General features: G+C 47.7%; 2 protein-coding genes across 3 annotated transcripts in view; one reads left to right on the top strand and one right to left on the bottom strand.

Moving 5' to 3' along the window:
- Positions 1-13,807, top strand: part of ACSF2 (acyl-CoA synthetase family member 2) — a 36,114-nt gene that overhangs the window by 12,265 nt on the left and 10,042 nt on the right. Inside the window, exons 8-10 of the mRNA XM_040081675.2 lie at positions 774-922; positions 1,522-1,613; positions 2,727-2,803. Coding sequence (XP_039937609.1) covers positions 774-922; positions 1,522-1,613; positions 2,727-2,803 — 318 coding nt within the window. The remainder of the gene's footprint in view (positions 1-773; positions 923-1,521; positions 1,614-2,726; positions 2,804-13,807) is intronic.
- Positions 4,123-12,236, bottom strand: CHAD (chondroadherin). 2 transcript variants are annotated; one of them, XM_040081676.1, is made up of 4 exons: positions 11,358-12,236; positions 7,531-7,694; positions 7,221-7,366; positions 4,123-4,982 (listed from the first exon to the last, which is right to left on the bottom strand). In XM_040081676.1, exons 1-3 carry the CDS (start codon positions 12,234-12,236, stop codon positions 7,225-7,227), a joined length of 1,185 nt encoding a protein of 394 aa, XP_039937610.1. In that variant the 3' UTR covers positions 4,123-4,982; positions 7,221-7,224. The 2 variants fall into 2 exon arrangements, with proteins under 2 accessions (XP_039937610.1, XP_039937611.1); XM_040081677.1 differs by having other exon boundaries at positions 4,123-4,985.

Genomic DNA, 13,807 nt, shown 5'->3' on the forward strand with positions numbered 1-13,807 from the left:
AATGCAAAACATTTTGCATTTCAATGGAGTTCGTTGATGTTTCATTTCAGTTTCATGTGAAGCTTTTTTTTGTTAGGCAAATAAAGCTATCTTTTTTGTGGGGGAAAACATGAAATTAATCACTTTTCATTTTGGTGAATACTCATTTCAAATAATTACAAGAGTCTGGATGTTAGCTTTGAATTCTGTTGAATGAGGTTTTAATTTGATTTACATGACTTTGTTTCATGTCATGTTTACAGTCTTATAACTCTTATCAGGGTATGACCTTTCTATTTGTGGTTTCTTTTAAAAATTGTTAAAGACAAATATTTTCTTTTGAAGTTCTGAAGTACTTATTTCTAACATACCAGCTTTGATCCAGAGAACAGATGAGTTGTTTCAATCAGTCTTCAGAGCCTTTGGTGATTAAAAAAAAAGAAAGTAAAATGAATAGCTTATGTCAAATTCTGCAAATTTCATGGCTCTCACAGCACTCCCATTCGTCTGTTTTGGCATGTAATGTATAAGCAGTACCAGACTAAGGAATCCAGAGGAGACATTACAAAATACAGGATGAAATATTGCTATAAAAACTTCCCAAACTGATTTTTATTCAAGTTAGGATGTGCCAGTTGCATTTTTACCTAACAGGAACACAGTGAAATGTCAGATTTCCAGCTGAGTGGATCAGGAAAAAATGTCTCTGCTCAGAACTTTGCTCTTTAGCAGAGAGATGGGCTGGACACACAGTGGGAGGTCTCCTCTCCTCATTGTTGTCTGATTGATCCCAGGAGAGCCGCTGTGGGCTCCCTGCGCCTCTCTACCACTGCCTGGCGTCGGTGGGAGGCTGCATGGTGATGGCTCTGCATGGCACCTCCTGCATCTTCTCATCGCCGAGCTTCGAGGGCAAGGCTGCGCTGGAGGCCGTGTCTCGAGAGAAGTGAGAGCCTGTTTTGCTAAGGAGCGGTTCTTGGCCTTGTGGCTATGCTTCTTCCCTTGCTCCACATGCTAGGACCTTGCTTGTGCTCTTTCTTCCCACAGTGGGAGAGGCAGATTTGCTGCTGCACTCAATTGCACAGGCACTTCAGGAACCAGAGTCTGCCTTTTCAGCTGTGCTTGGGAGTGTGTCACCCTTCTCCTGAAATTAAGGGATCCTTCCTGCCACCATAGAGCTTTGGCTGGGAAGCATAGCGGTGTCTTGGTTTGCTCTGGCTGCTGTGTTTTCACATCTGAACACCTGCCCTCCTTTTTCAAATCTAGCTCTGCTGCTGGGATAGTTGTGTTTCCATATTGTTCCTCAAGTATAGCTTGGGAAACAAAAGAGCTGTTCCTGTGCCTGTATCGTACATGTACATATATCTCTCTATTTTATTTATGCAGATGTATGTCTGTGTGTGCTGATGAACAGCATATCTGCTGTGCCTGCCTGTGTGCTGCTGCTCTGCAGCCCTAGATGGGACAGGATGGGATGGGTACTGAGCTGGGGCTGCACCAGTTTCCACCTCTGCAGCTTTGCCTCTTTTTCCCTTCTTCCTTAAGATGCTCCTTCCTCCTCGGCACACCCACCATGTTCATAGACATGCTCTCCCAGCCGGACTTTGACTCCTATGACCTGTCAACTCTCCGGGGAGGTAAGTCTCAGAATTCAAATGGAAAAATCCTGAGAACCAGGACAATCCTGGTTCCCTGCTGGGAGGCTGTGTTTAGTTTTGTGAACAAATGTCTCTTCTGGTGGGAAGAATTTAGTTGAATGAGCCTTGTGTTTCCCCTGTTAATTTGTTGCCACATTTCCTTTGGGAATCCTTCCATCATAATGTATTTTAGGACTCCTTCATCTGAAGGCAGTCTAGGGAAGGACCTTTCTATTTTAGCTGCAAGGGGAGGTGTCAGGAATAGCCTGATTTTCCTCAACTCTTGTTTCTCCAACTACCACCATGTGGCAGCAGATGCTTTCTGTGTCTCAGGCTAGTGCAGTCCCTAAAGTAGAGCCAAGCTCAGATTTTTTTTTTTTTCAGACTTGAACTTTCCTGTTTGTTTCTGAAGTCATTCATCCCAGTGCAGGAGGGTGTGATACAATGTCCTGGAGCTTCCTCTCTTGTCACAATGTCCTGGAGCTTCCTCTCTTGTCACAGCCCACCTTGGTAATAGCTGTCCAGACCACCAGTCCTTTTGAGGCAATAATAGTACAGGAAAAAGTGATGCTGGAGCATAAGGAAATATTGTAACAGGTTACCTAATCATCTCTGCTATATGCAAAATGATCCTGTCTCATTCTGTTCCCCACCAAAGCCCATATATTACCCTACTCTTTTTGCTCTGTCATCCTGGGTTGGAACCCAGATGGCAGTGGGATCTGCCCTGTCCCTAAAGGGCTGCTCTGTGCAAGGCAAGAGGAAAGATTTTTGGTTTTATGGTGAAGATCGAGGAGAGTTTTTGTCCCATTATAAAATGGCCTCTTTCTTGCTCTGAATCTTTGCATTGTTGGAGAATGACAGGTTAGACTCAGTTTGTGCTATAGAGTTCATTTTCCTGTCAAGACAGGCAAATTGACCTTGCTGCAACCTTTTCTTCTAGAACAATTAGGACCTGTATAAAAAGATGTAGGAAGTATTTTGACAGGAACCAGTGTATCCCACAGGTCTTGTCAGCATTAAATTTGGGAGTGTAGAGCCGTTTGAGGCACCACTGCCTCAACTTCTGGGAATAAATAGCTGGTTTCCAAGGTGTTTTCCTCTTTCTTCCAGGAATTATTGCAGGTTCTCCTGTTCCCCCTGATATCTTGAAGACAATTATCACCAAGATGCACATGCCAGAGCTTGTGGTGAGTTGTGGTTGCTGTGACCAGAGCTGCAAGGGGTGTTTGTCATGGTGAGATGCTGAGGTTGGGTGTCTGGACCACAGTGGTACTTGGTGGTCCTGGAGCTGCTGGGACCAGGCTGAAGAGGGAAAGCTTGGAGGAGCTGGAAGACAGAAGTGGGGGTTCTGCCTGGTTGCTGCTGGGGTGTCTGGGGAGGAAGCTTTGGAAGACAAGGCATCACATTCAATGTCATTAAGTGAAATTCTACTGCTCATTTCAGAACTTTTACAGTTGTACACACTGCCAGGATGATGATGGCAGAGGCAGTGCTAGTTTATGCTGGTGTGGGTGGGTGCTTGTATTCCTCTTGCTGTGGAGCTGTCGAATTTCTTTCCCCATCCTGAGTATCCTGTGGATGTAAAACCTCATTGCGTGGTTTTTATTGTGTCTGGGTCAGGTCTTGGGAACGGTGCTATCCACATGCGCAGCACCAAATGCTGCATTGCCAGAAGGGCACTATGTGCTGGGCCACGTGTCCTGCTGCTCTGCTGCATGTCCCACCACCCTGGGCCTGTGCAAGAGCCACCAGCATGTGCTCTATGTGGGGGACAAGCCACAAGCAAGGAGGTCGGTGGCCCTCTAGTAGATGCATTTCCTAGGCATGTCCTGCCATCTGCATACAAATGGCTGAGCCAGAAAAGGACTATTTTGTTTTACCCTAAAGGAAATTAATTTGGTACCATGCTGCTTCCCAAGGCTGAGGAAGCAGCCAGTAGTGATGGATAAACATGTGAGTTTGGGAGTCAGATTAGGCTGTTGTTGTTGGCAGACCCCGACTGCACCAGCACGAGGGTTTTACAGGGACAACTCTGTGCTCTGCCACAGACAAAGGGAATCCAGGGCATCCATCCTGAGGCTATCCTGGATGCAGCCAGTTTTTTTCCTGGATGTGATACTCCTAATGCCGAGCTGGAAATACCAGGGACAGCCTTGGTGCCGTTGCTTGAACTCTGTCAGATGGCAGCTACCTATTTTTATAGTAAGCTCGAGTTTTGGCCTCACAAAATATTTTCAAGCATTACTGTGAGAGCCCAGGACTCATTAGGTGTCACATGTTCCTGTTTTGTAGCAAGAGGAATAATAAAACCCTCCCAAACAGTTGCTCTGCCCATGGGATAAAGAGGATTAAGTCTATATTTGTGCCACTGGTATCATGTTACTCCTGATCCCTCCAGCCCTCAGACAGACACACAGAGATTTGTTGATTTCATCTTTGCAGCAAGAGCTTTATACAGAAGATGTACATAAGAAAATATACAATTCGATTTCTATATAGGAGGCAGAGGAGTTTTCACCCTCTTAAAGGTCATTTACACTGTTACAGAGGAATAAATAGACATATTTATATAACTCTTTAGGATTAAAAAACATAGTTGAATTGTAACTGTGGCATTTTAATAGGTGTGACAATAAACCACAGTCATCCTGGTGTCCTGCTAGATCCTTGAGTATGGGTGGGAAGGAGAGGAGGGATGCCTGAGCCAACTGCACCATGCACAAGTTCTTGTCTTGCTCATCTTGGTGACCCTACAGAGTGGGAGGGAATCCAGTTTTCAGATGGCTCCAGTTCTGGAGGTTCCCAGTTCTGCTTCTCTTAAAGGATCTCTGGACAATTGCTGCCTCAGGGCCACCGGCTCTTGGTCACTGCTTCACCTCTCCCCTCAGCCCTGGCCTGCAGGGATCCCCTCTGTGGGAAGGCAGGGGAGTCTCTTTGCATGGGTTGAGACCAATTTTCCTTATCAAGCAGCTGGGGGCAGGATGCTCCTACCTTTCCATTTGCTCCCTCTCCTCTGTAATGGGAGGGACAGCAACCAGCTGGTTGATCAGGGATGTGGGTTATGTTTCTTCTGGGAAAGATGACTGTGTTTTACTGGCAGGATCTAGCTTAGCTTGTCTTGGTATGGTCATGCATAGTTTGGCTTTTAAAAAAGGCCTCTTAAAATACATAGATGTCGGCAAAGATTGAGAAGGTGGATTCCATCCTTGTGATCAGCAGAGAAGCAGGGATTCAGAGGAGGCTGCAGGTGTTCATATATATCAGAAGTGTTTCCTGACAGGTAGGAGAAGTTCAAGGAAGGACTCAGAAGTCAGTAGTTCTCTGATGGTAGAAGTGACCGGTCACCAGGACGGGCCATGCTGGAGCCTGCTGGCATTAAAAAAGAGAGAAGGCCACATCTTTAAGGGGATTTTTCAGCAGAGTAGTAAACTTGTAATTTGTCTATTTTTAAATCAGTGGATGAAGTGCATACTTGAAAGTGAAGAGTCTGGAGTCAAGGAGCTGTTACAACTTCCCACAGCAGAGGAAATGGGTTAATTCTGTCTCTAAGCTATTCTGCCAACTCTTTGTGTGACTACTGAGGATCTTACCCAAAGTGCTGATGGTCAGGGAGCACTTTCCTGGCAAAGGAAGGAAACCCAGAACAAAATTTTCAAGAGTAGTGGACTACTTTGATGCCCTGGTTCTGAAAATCCAGGGCAGGTGTAGTTTTAGAAACTACCAAGCAGCTTTTCATCTTAAATGTAGCCAGTGACCCAGACAGTTCCTCATCCCTGAAATACAGATCCCTGTATCTGATAGCTGGCTGGCTCACAAGAGGTGCATGATGAAGTCAGAAGTACTTTAATAAAATTCATGCTCACCACACTGGAGTGGGTTTGTGTATGTACATTTTGGCACTGACACCTGAAGGCACTGAGCTTTGTCTTCTGCAAGTCTGGAATAAATACTTTCCTATTTCATTAGCACTTGTAAATCTGTTTGAGGGAGCTGGATGGAAAGTGCTACAGAAAAAAACCTCCATGTATTATTGTCATGGTATTTTTACTCTCACCATGGAGGAGTGAACTGGGATTGAGTTCAGGCAGGGAAAGAGGATTAAGAAGGGTCAGACCTGTAAATAAACTATTTAAGTACTGTGGTTTAGAAAACTGAAATTTTTCCATGCTTAGAGCAGAACTTTTCCTGCCCTGTATGGAATGACTGGTATTTCCATCCCTAATCCTTAAAACCCCCTGGCACTACAAGAGAAATAACCACATTAGAAAGGCACAGAGCAGCCGGCATAATCCCTGATATTTTGGTCATATATTTCCTTTCTCTATCCTGCTTTGCATATCCTTAGTGAAGTGGGGATCAAATGGCAATAACATGGCACAATGATCACCTCTGTTCATACAATGCAGTGCAGGATCACTGCACTTTCTTTAACAAATGAGCAAAGGTCCCTTTCCCATGAACTAGCAAATTGCAGGCTCATTCAAAGTTCTCTGGAATCTATACAAACACCAGACCTGTTTCTGGGATGGGAAAAAGTAAAATGCTTAGGGTGGAGTGATGACAGTTGTGGCTTTTTTGCTCCTCTGCAGGCTGAACTTAGTACCCCTGATACTTTCCAGCTGTGGAAGGTGTCTGTGTGATCGGTTTTCACAGTTGGTGTTTGCCTTGGTAGCTGTCAGCAAAAGCTCATTGCTGGAGGGGAAGGCAGCCTGGTCTCTGAATCACCTCCTGGCCCAGGACACCTTACCCAAAGATTATTTGCTGTCTTGAACCTCCCTCCTCTGGGATACTCATTTGAAGGCAACAGCCATTGTTTTTAAATACCTGACTGTCTTGGAGGGAATTGTAGTTGCGGAAAGGGAAGTGCTGGATCAAGAGCTGCTCCTTATGGAAGATACCGACTTTCCTATGGGCTGGGCAGTCTGGGGCAAGACTTCCCAGCAATGCCCTGCCCTGGATTTCACATCAGACCTGGAGGACCTTTATAGGGTAAAGGGCTGAGCATCTCCAGTTGGTTAGAAAAGTAAAGCTTGTGTGGTCCCAGCTCAGGGTAAGAGTTGGCTCAATCCACCCTTGTTTTTGATATATGGTGTTTATCCCTTTTGCGTAACGGTTACACCTTGACTTGATACGGGGCTTTGGTGTTAGGACAGGGTGTATGTCACCATAGTGCCTGAAGGATGATTGGGGCTTAAAACCTGTTACAGTGTAGGGCTTTTTTTTTTTTTTTTTTTTCCTAATGTACAATGATTGCTGCAAAAGGAGATGAATTTTTTCCCGTGTTGCAATAAAAGCTCTGAAGATTTCAAGTTATTCTGTGTATGTTCTCAGGATCCTTACTTCTCTATTTCATATTTATTTACATGTTTTGTCCTTACTTTCTGCCCCAGGCCTGTTTTTTAGCCCTATGTTTGTTTCACAGAGTTGACTCCATCCCTGATGCTACATGCAGGTTCTCTGCTCTGGGAGCTCGTGGAGCCAAGAGATGGAGCAGCTCTGAGAGTGGATGGATGAGGTGTTGTAAACCAAACCCTGATGGCATTTTAGAGTGATGCCACAAAAGATGCTGGGGCTTCTGGTGCAACTAAAAGGGAACCATCTTACGTGTTTAATGGCGGCTCCCCTTCCTGGACCGCTTGGTGGGCAGCTTGCAGGAGCGGAGGGCTGGGGTGTCCCTGATGGGCTGGCCCCGGTACTGGGCTGGTGTGGAGCAGGTGTCCTCAGCACGGGTGCGGTTGCCTTTCAGCCACCTGTGACACAGGGAGAAAGGAAGAGAGGAGCTTGAAAAAGGGACAGACCACGAACATCAGAGGGAATTGTGGGGAGAAAGCTGCCAAGTGTCACAGCAGTGTCCTGGCACAGCTCGAGGGGCCCAAGGAGACCCCAGGGAGCATGGGGTGTGGCGGTGCCATACTTGCGCAGAGGTGCCAGCTGGCAGTTGCAGTGCCAGGGGTTTCGGGAGATCGTCAGCGTCTCCATTTTGTCGAAAGGGAAGTTTCGAGGCAGCTGGGTGAGCCGGTTGTTCTCCAGGTGGGCGGTTTTCAGCATGGTCACGCCAGCAAACGCGTTGTCTGAAAACTGAAGCGCAAAGGTTTCCAGTGAGGAACGTGGAGTTGGGGAATGGGGACTCCAAACCTGAGGGCCTCTGTTCCAGACTTTGAGTGTCATGACAACAAGGCACTGGGACATGTTGCATAGAGAAGTTGTGAGTGTGCCATCCCTGGAAAATGTTCAAGGCTTCAAGGCCAGGTTGGATAGGGCTTGGAGAAACCAGGTGTCCTTGCCCATGTCAGGGGTCTTTGGAAGGGATTATCTCTAATGCCCCTTCCAACTCAGACTATTCTATCATTCTGTGAAACGTGGAGAGAGCAAGAAGAGAAGCTGTGAACAGGGAGCTGGCTTGCTGGAAGCTCTGTACCCTTGAGAGGGAGCAGGCTGGCAGGCTCATGGGTGATGGAGTCTTCTACAAGGAGAGCTATGTCGCAAATCCATGTGGGATTGTCTTTGCAGCCACATCCCTAAATAACTTGCAGTCTGGCAACCCTTTTTATTTTTGAGCCATACTTCCCCATTCTAAATGAAGATATTTTCTGGTATATTCCTTTCTAAGGCTGGAAATCCTCCCAAGGCTTGTTGCCTTGCCTGTCCTGGAGCGACTGAAGGAGGGAGGATTTGTGGCCTATGAAGGGGCTGTAGACTTTGGCAGTGCCTGGTAGCTCTGAGTGGAAAGTTACACTTGGCATCTGAGGAATGTAGGAATACAGACAGGTTTCCAGCACCTCAGCCTCCTCAATTTTTTCTCACTTCCAGGAGGAATTTTTGCAAGGGATATTGTAAAATTTGTGTTTTCTAGGTTGACAGGGAGGCTTTAAGGTAGAGCCTTCCTTGAGAAAGCTGCCAAAAAGCAAGAGAGGTTGTAGACCTGACTCTGCAGCCCTCTCCTCTCTTTCCTGAGGCCTCATCCCTGACATTTTTCATGGTTGCTCAAGTTGGAAAGTTGTTGAAAGCAAACCCCTCAAGAGGAACTTCTGTGGCAGTGATGGATTGGAGAGGGGCTCCCTGACAAAGCACAAAGCTCTTCTTGGCTATGACCAACTATTTCTCCCCTCCTCAAAGTAGAGAGAAAGCTTTCTCCAAAGGTTGGAGAGGACATTCACTAGGTCTTCCCAAAGCCTCCCAGCCCCAGGACCTGTGCTCCCATTTCTGAAAAGAACCTTGCACTTCTCATGGACCATCAAAGCATGTTCATGCTCTCTAAGCTGAAAAGCTTGACAGAGGAAATGTACTATTTTAAGCTGTGAACTTATATCATCTTCCAAATTAAGCATTGCTGGATGGGATTAGAGCTTAGCTAGCAGACTCCCAGATCCTTGTAGCTGTTGGGCAGTCACCATTGCTGGCCTTCTCCTTCCAAGACTGAGCTGACCTCAGAAGGCTGGACTGTGCTGATAGTGGAGCTGCTCTGAGGGATGCTGGCACTCCATACAGAGGGGCGGGAGGGTTGGACAGTGGTGTTACTGTCTCAGCTGCTCATTCCTCTCCCAGCCCCATGAGAAGAGTTCACATCTGCTGCTAACAGCTGCTGAGCCGCCTGCCAGAGCATGTCTTTGGGAAGAAAAGGGTGATTTTTATCCCTTATTTAAATGGAGGATTACTGCTGTTATTTTACACTGAATATGTAGACAGGGGTTCCTGTCTCATGCTGAGGTACAAGGAGGGTCTTGGCCTGTGCAACAGAGCCCTGTGGGGTCTGGGGTGGGTCTGTGATGCTGGCGAGGGGAATGGGAGCTCTGTGCTGGAGCCTGAGGGCTGTTCTTCCTTTTGCTCAGATGTAATTTAGGCTGGGGTAGCATTGCATGGGTTTACACTTGATCAGCTCAAAAATCTTGCAGCCATGCAGGGAAGATCTAAGGACAGCATGTTTGTGAAGGAGAAAGAGCTGCAGTCAAGATGCTGGCAGCACTTAGAGCATTTGGTGGTGATTTCCTGGATCATGCAGCCTCTGTGACTAGATGTCTCTTAGCAGTGCAAAGTTCACACGTGGGCTGTTTGGGTATGAGGCCTTTGAGGATTTGAAGGGAAAATGCTGAGCTGGAAGCTTTGTATTTGCAAGCCCTAAAGCTGCAGAAGCCACCCCTATTAGTGCTGATCCCATAAACTGATGTCCTGTTGGACTGCTGGGGAGGAAAGGAGGCAGTGGCTGCACAAGAGCCTTTTAAGTTCCTGTCCACGGGTGGTCACTGTGGGGAAAAAAAAAAAAAAAAAAAAAAAGGTCCTTTTTGCTGGCTAGAATTGTTAACCATTGCTTCTTGGCCAAACCAAGGATGCTTGTTTCCCTAATTTCTTCAGCATGTAACTTGGGACTCTGATATCTCTAGCTGGTACAACATTATGCTGCAATATTTGACTGAAAGTGCCTTAGAACTGAGTCTACAGAAGTGCTGTCACAGCACATTTAAGGTCTTGCCTAGTAAGGTAAATAGATCCTTTTCAAGTGTTAAGTTTGCTCAGTCCCCTTCGGGAGAAGTTAATGCTCAGAGTGGACAAGGGCTTAAATACCAAAGTATTTCTGAACTGGTTTAGTTAGTGTTGTTCTGCATCTGGACAAGATGTAATTCCAGATTGTGAGCTTTTTGGGATGCTATATGCCTTTGAAAACTCTGGTTTGATGCATTTCTTATACTTTTTGTGTGATCTGCTCATTCCTGTGAGACTGAGTTGTGAAGAAATTATCTTTTTCATCACATCTTCCTGCATGTGGTGGGTGTTGCTTTGCCATGGAGTCCCAGCCCGCCTCACCTGGATGCTCTTTGGGCTTCCTGGCAAAGCATAATCCCAGGGAGAACTGTTCTGTTCTGCCTGCAATACCTTGCCTTTCCAGCCATGGGGGATTCATCCAGGACATCAGGCTGCATCAGGATGCTGTACTGGGTTCTGCGGCACTGCCTGGCTTCTCAAAGGTCCTAACACAAGTGATTCCCTGAGTGTGATACTCCTGCCTGTGGATCCTGCTTTCTCACAGAAAAAGAAGGGGGTTGTTTTGCCCTTCAGGGTACCTGAATGTCCCTCCTCCCCTCCAGTGGGAACAGGGCTCCTTTGTAAGATGCTGCAAGAGTTCCTTTTGAGAGAACATCAATAAACAAACCTTTCTTTGTAACGTGTCAGGTTGGGAGGCAGCAGGGAGGTGAAGATCTGTACCCCTACCTGTCTGCAAGGCAGTGGTAAGAATCAGGACTATTCACAGCCCCTCCAAGGAGTCTCCCTCTCCTGACCTACAGCAGGCACTTGGGCTGAGCAAAGGAGGTAGAGCAGTTCAGCTCTGCAAGGTGGAAGTGCCCTCCACTACGAAGGACATGTGTGCCTCTCATCCCTCAACCTTGTCTCTGGGAGTATGGAAGGTTCCTAATTGTCCTGGAGCATCCCAGATATCTTTCTCAGTGTCTGGTGTTACCTCCAGCTTGGGAGGGAATGCACTGCCATGCATCTGTCCAGAGGGCCTAATCAACTCCAGATAATTTGGTTTTGCATAAATAACTCAACAGAGGGGTGGAGTGCCCTCTCTCATCCCTCACTTCAGCTGCGTCAGGGTGTTGTCAGTGCCTTGCTGCCTGCAGAGCCTGCAGACCTGCATCTCCCTTCTCCTCTGCAAGGGAAGGACAGCAAACCAAGGGCTTTGTAAAGGGCAAGAAAACCAAGCCCCATGTTTCTGATCTGGAGCAAGTGGAAAGAGAAAGGACTCACCTTCTTCAGTTTCATGTTGTCCAGGTGGAGTGTCTGCAGGTATCGCCCGAAGGACTGGAAGGCATTGTCAGGGATGACCTCAATTGGGTTATGAGAAAGTTTCAGTTCCTCCAGCACTCTCAGTTTACTCATTGCATTCACAGGGTAGCTGCTCAGCTGGTTTTTGTCCAGATGGAGGACAGCAAGGTTTTCTACATCCTCCATGGCCCCGGGTAGGAGGTTGGTGAGGGAGTTGTCAGACAGGAAGAGCCAGCGCAGATCTTTAGCCCCATTGAAGACCCCAGGTTTCAGTTCCCGGATTTTATTGCTGCCCAAGTGCAGGATGAAGAGGTTGACAAGCGGGGAGAGGAGCCCTTTGGACAGGTCTGGGATCTTGTTCTTGTCAAGGTACAGGTAGGTGAGATCAGAGAGATCATCGAAGGCTCCTGGCTTTATGACACTGATCTGATTGTCGGTGAGATAGAGGTAGACCAGGCTCTTGAGTCCCCGGAAGGCTCCGGTGGAGATCTCCTTGATCCGTGAGCTCTGGAGGTGCAGGGACACCAGCTTTTTCATGTCGCGGAAGCCGTTGGTCGGCAGGATGGGGAAGTTGTTCTTCTGCAGGTTGAGAAGCCGTGTCTGCTCAGGCACTTTGGGGATCTTCTTCAGCCCTGCGTTGTCACAGATGACGTGCTGCAGGTCTCCGCCGTGGCAGTGGCAACTAGAGGGACATGCCTGCATGGTGGAGACAAGACATGTCAGCAGGCTGAGGACACCAAGGAGGAAGCCTGACCCATTCATGGTCAGATCTGGAATTAAGTGTGGTGGGAAGAGAAGCAGGAGGAGGAGAGTGATGGGTGGGAGAGAGAGAGAGAGAGAGAGAAACTGGGTTTGCAGCATACTGAACACAGCCCTATTTATAATGTTATTAAAAAGCAAAATCCCTTCCCACAAACCACAGGCAGCAGCCAGTTGGAAACAACTGGCTTTGGGAACTGACTCTGAGCTTAACCCCTTGGCACCAGGCAGAGGAATGTCCACGGCCCTGCCTGGCCCTGCTGCTGAGTGATATGCAGAGATAGTTTTCATCTCTGGAGGAAAATGGGAGGCAAATACTCAGGAAGAACCAATGCAGACCTACTCTGTGGAGAGCCTCCTTAGTCTCTGCTGAGCTGAGGAGGGCCCAGATTTATCTGCAAGGGGGAAAACAGCCTGTTTTGGTTAAACAGCACAGCAGGGAGCACTGCTGAGCTCCATAGCCACCTCCTGCTGGAGCTTCCAGCAGGCTCCACGGTTCTGTTTAGCCTCAGCTGGTTTGGGGAGAAGCACCCGATTCTGTTCTCACAAAGGAAGGCTCCTGGTGTGGGGTGGGGTGCCTTTTTCCACTGATTCAAGAGGAGTTTGCCTAACCAGGGATTGGAAAGATATGGGGTCATGTCAAAGGCCAACAGCACTGCAGTTGCTCTTGCAATGCAAAATTTTGGTTGAACGCTTCCAGATCTAGGCTCTATTGAAGAGCTGGCCAAGAAAGGGAGTGCAAAAACAGTCTTAATTTCTACTGTGTCTTTTCTTATGAAGTGTTAAGGATAATATGGTCATGGTCAAGATACCTGGTGCCTTCCAACAAGGGATGGGGCAGCATCTGAGCCTGCAGGGAAGTGATGGGACATAGGCTGGTGGATATGAAATGCCAGGCAGGGGTGTAGAGGTAGGTAGCAATGTCTGTGACTCTCGAGGTAGAGCTGTGGAAAGGGAAAAGCATTGTCATTGGTAAAGGGCTGGAGAGGTAGCAAGGTAAAAAAATCACTGCTGGAGCTGGGAGTGACATCTGCCTTGGTTCCTGTCTTAGGGTAGTGATGACAAAAGTGAACTAACACCACAAGGGAGGTCCCGTGCTCTCCCAAAGAGAAGGGTAAAACAAAGCAGTTAAAAGCCCCAGTGCCTGCTTCTGTGAGTGTGAAGAGAGAGATCCAGGGATTGCAGGGTGGGGTTTGGAACTGGAACATTTTGAACTGATTTCCAGCCAGTTCCTGGCTGCAGCTGAGAGCTGAGCACATAACTGTGAGGTTGTTGAGATTCCTGCTCCTGAGGCTGGCTGCAGAGCCTCAGCGGAGCCTGTGCAGAGGCGAGACGGGCTCAAGAAAGGGAGGAAATCCAAGGGCTGACTTAGGACACAGACTGGCTTATTCACCAAGATTTCTGGGTTTTTCCATTGTTGCAGTGAGGAATCAGCTGGCACTGCCCAGCGAGCTCCAGACCATGTTATGCAAACGGCCTGGCAGCCCTGCTCTGGTCCGCAGCTGTCAGCCTGAGCAGTGTTTGCACTGCAGGACTAATTTGGGGGAGAAAATAGGCTACTGGGGTGGGAATGTGGTTCTGGTGAGCCTGTGGCCGAATGATGATGTAATGTGGGACCTTGGTGCAAACCAGGTCATGTCAGGCTTTCAGTGTTTGTCAGCCCTGAGGTGTGA

Source organism: Hirundo rustica, chromosome 18 (genome assembly GCF_015227805.2).
Source record: "Hirundo rustica isolate bHirRus1 chromosome 18, bHirRus1.pri.v3, whole genome shotgun sequence".
Classification (NCBI taxonomy): domain Eukaryota; kingdom Metazoa; phylum Chordata; class Aves; order Passeriformes; family Hirundinidae; genus Hirundo; species Hirundo rustica.

What these genes read in the sequence shown, in the direction of transcription:
- CHAD (XM_040081676.1), bottom strand. Translation starts at nt 12,236, where the DNA reads ATGCTGCAAACCCAGTTTCTCTCTCTCTCTCTCTCTCTCCCACCCATC. An exon ending in ACAACATGAAACTGAAGAAG is followed by an intron (nt 7,695 to 11,357) that starts GTGAGTCCTTTC and finishes TTTGCGCTTCAG; the next exon opens with TTTTCAGACAACGCGTTTGC. An exon ending in CAGCTGGCACCTCTGCGCAA is followed by an intron (nt 7,367 to 7,530) that starts GTATGGCACCGC and finishes CCTGTGTCACAG; the next exon opens with GTGGCTGAAAGGCAACCGCA.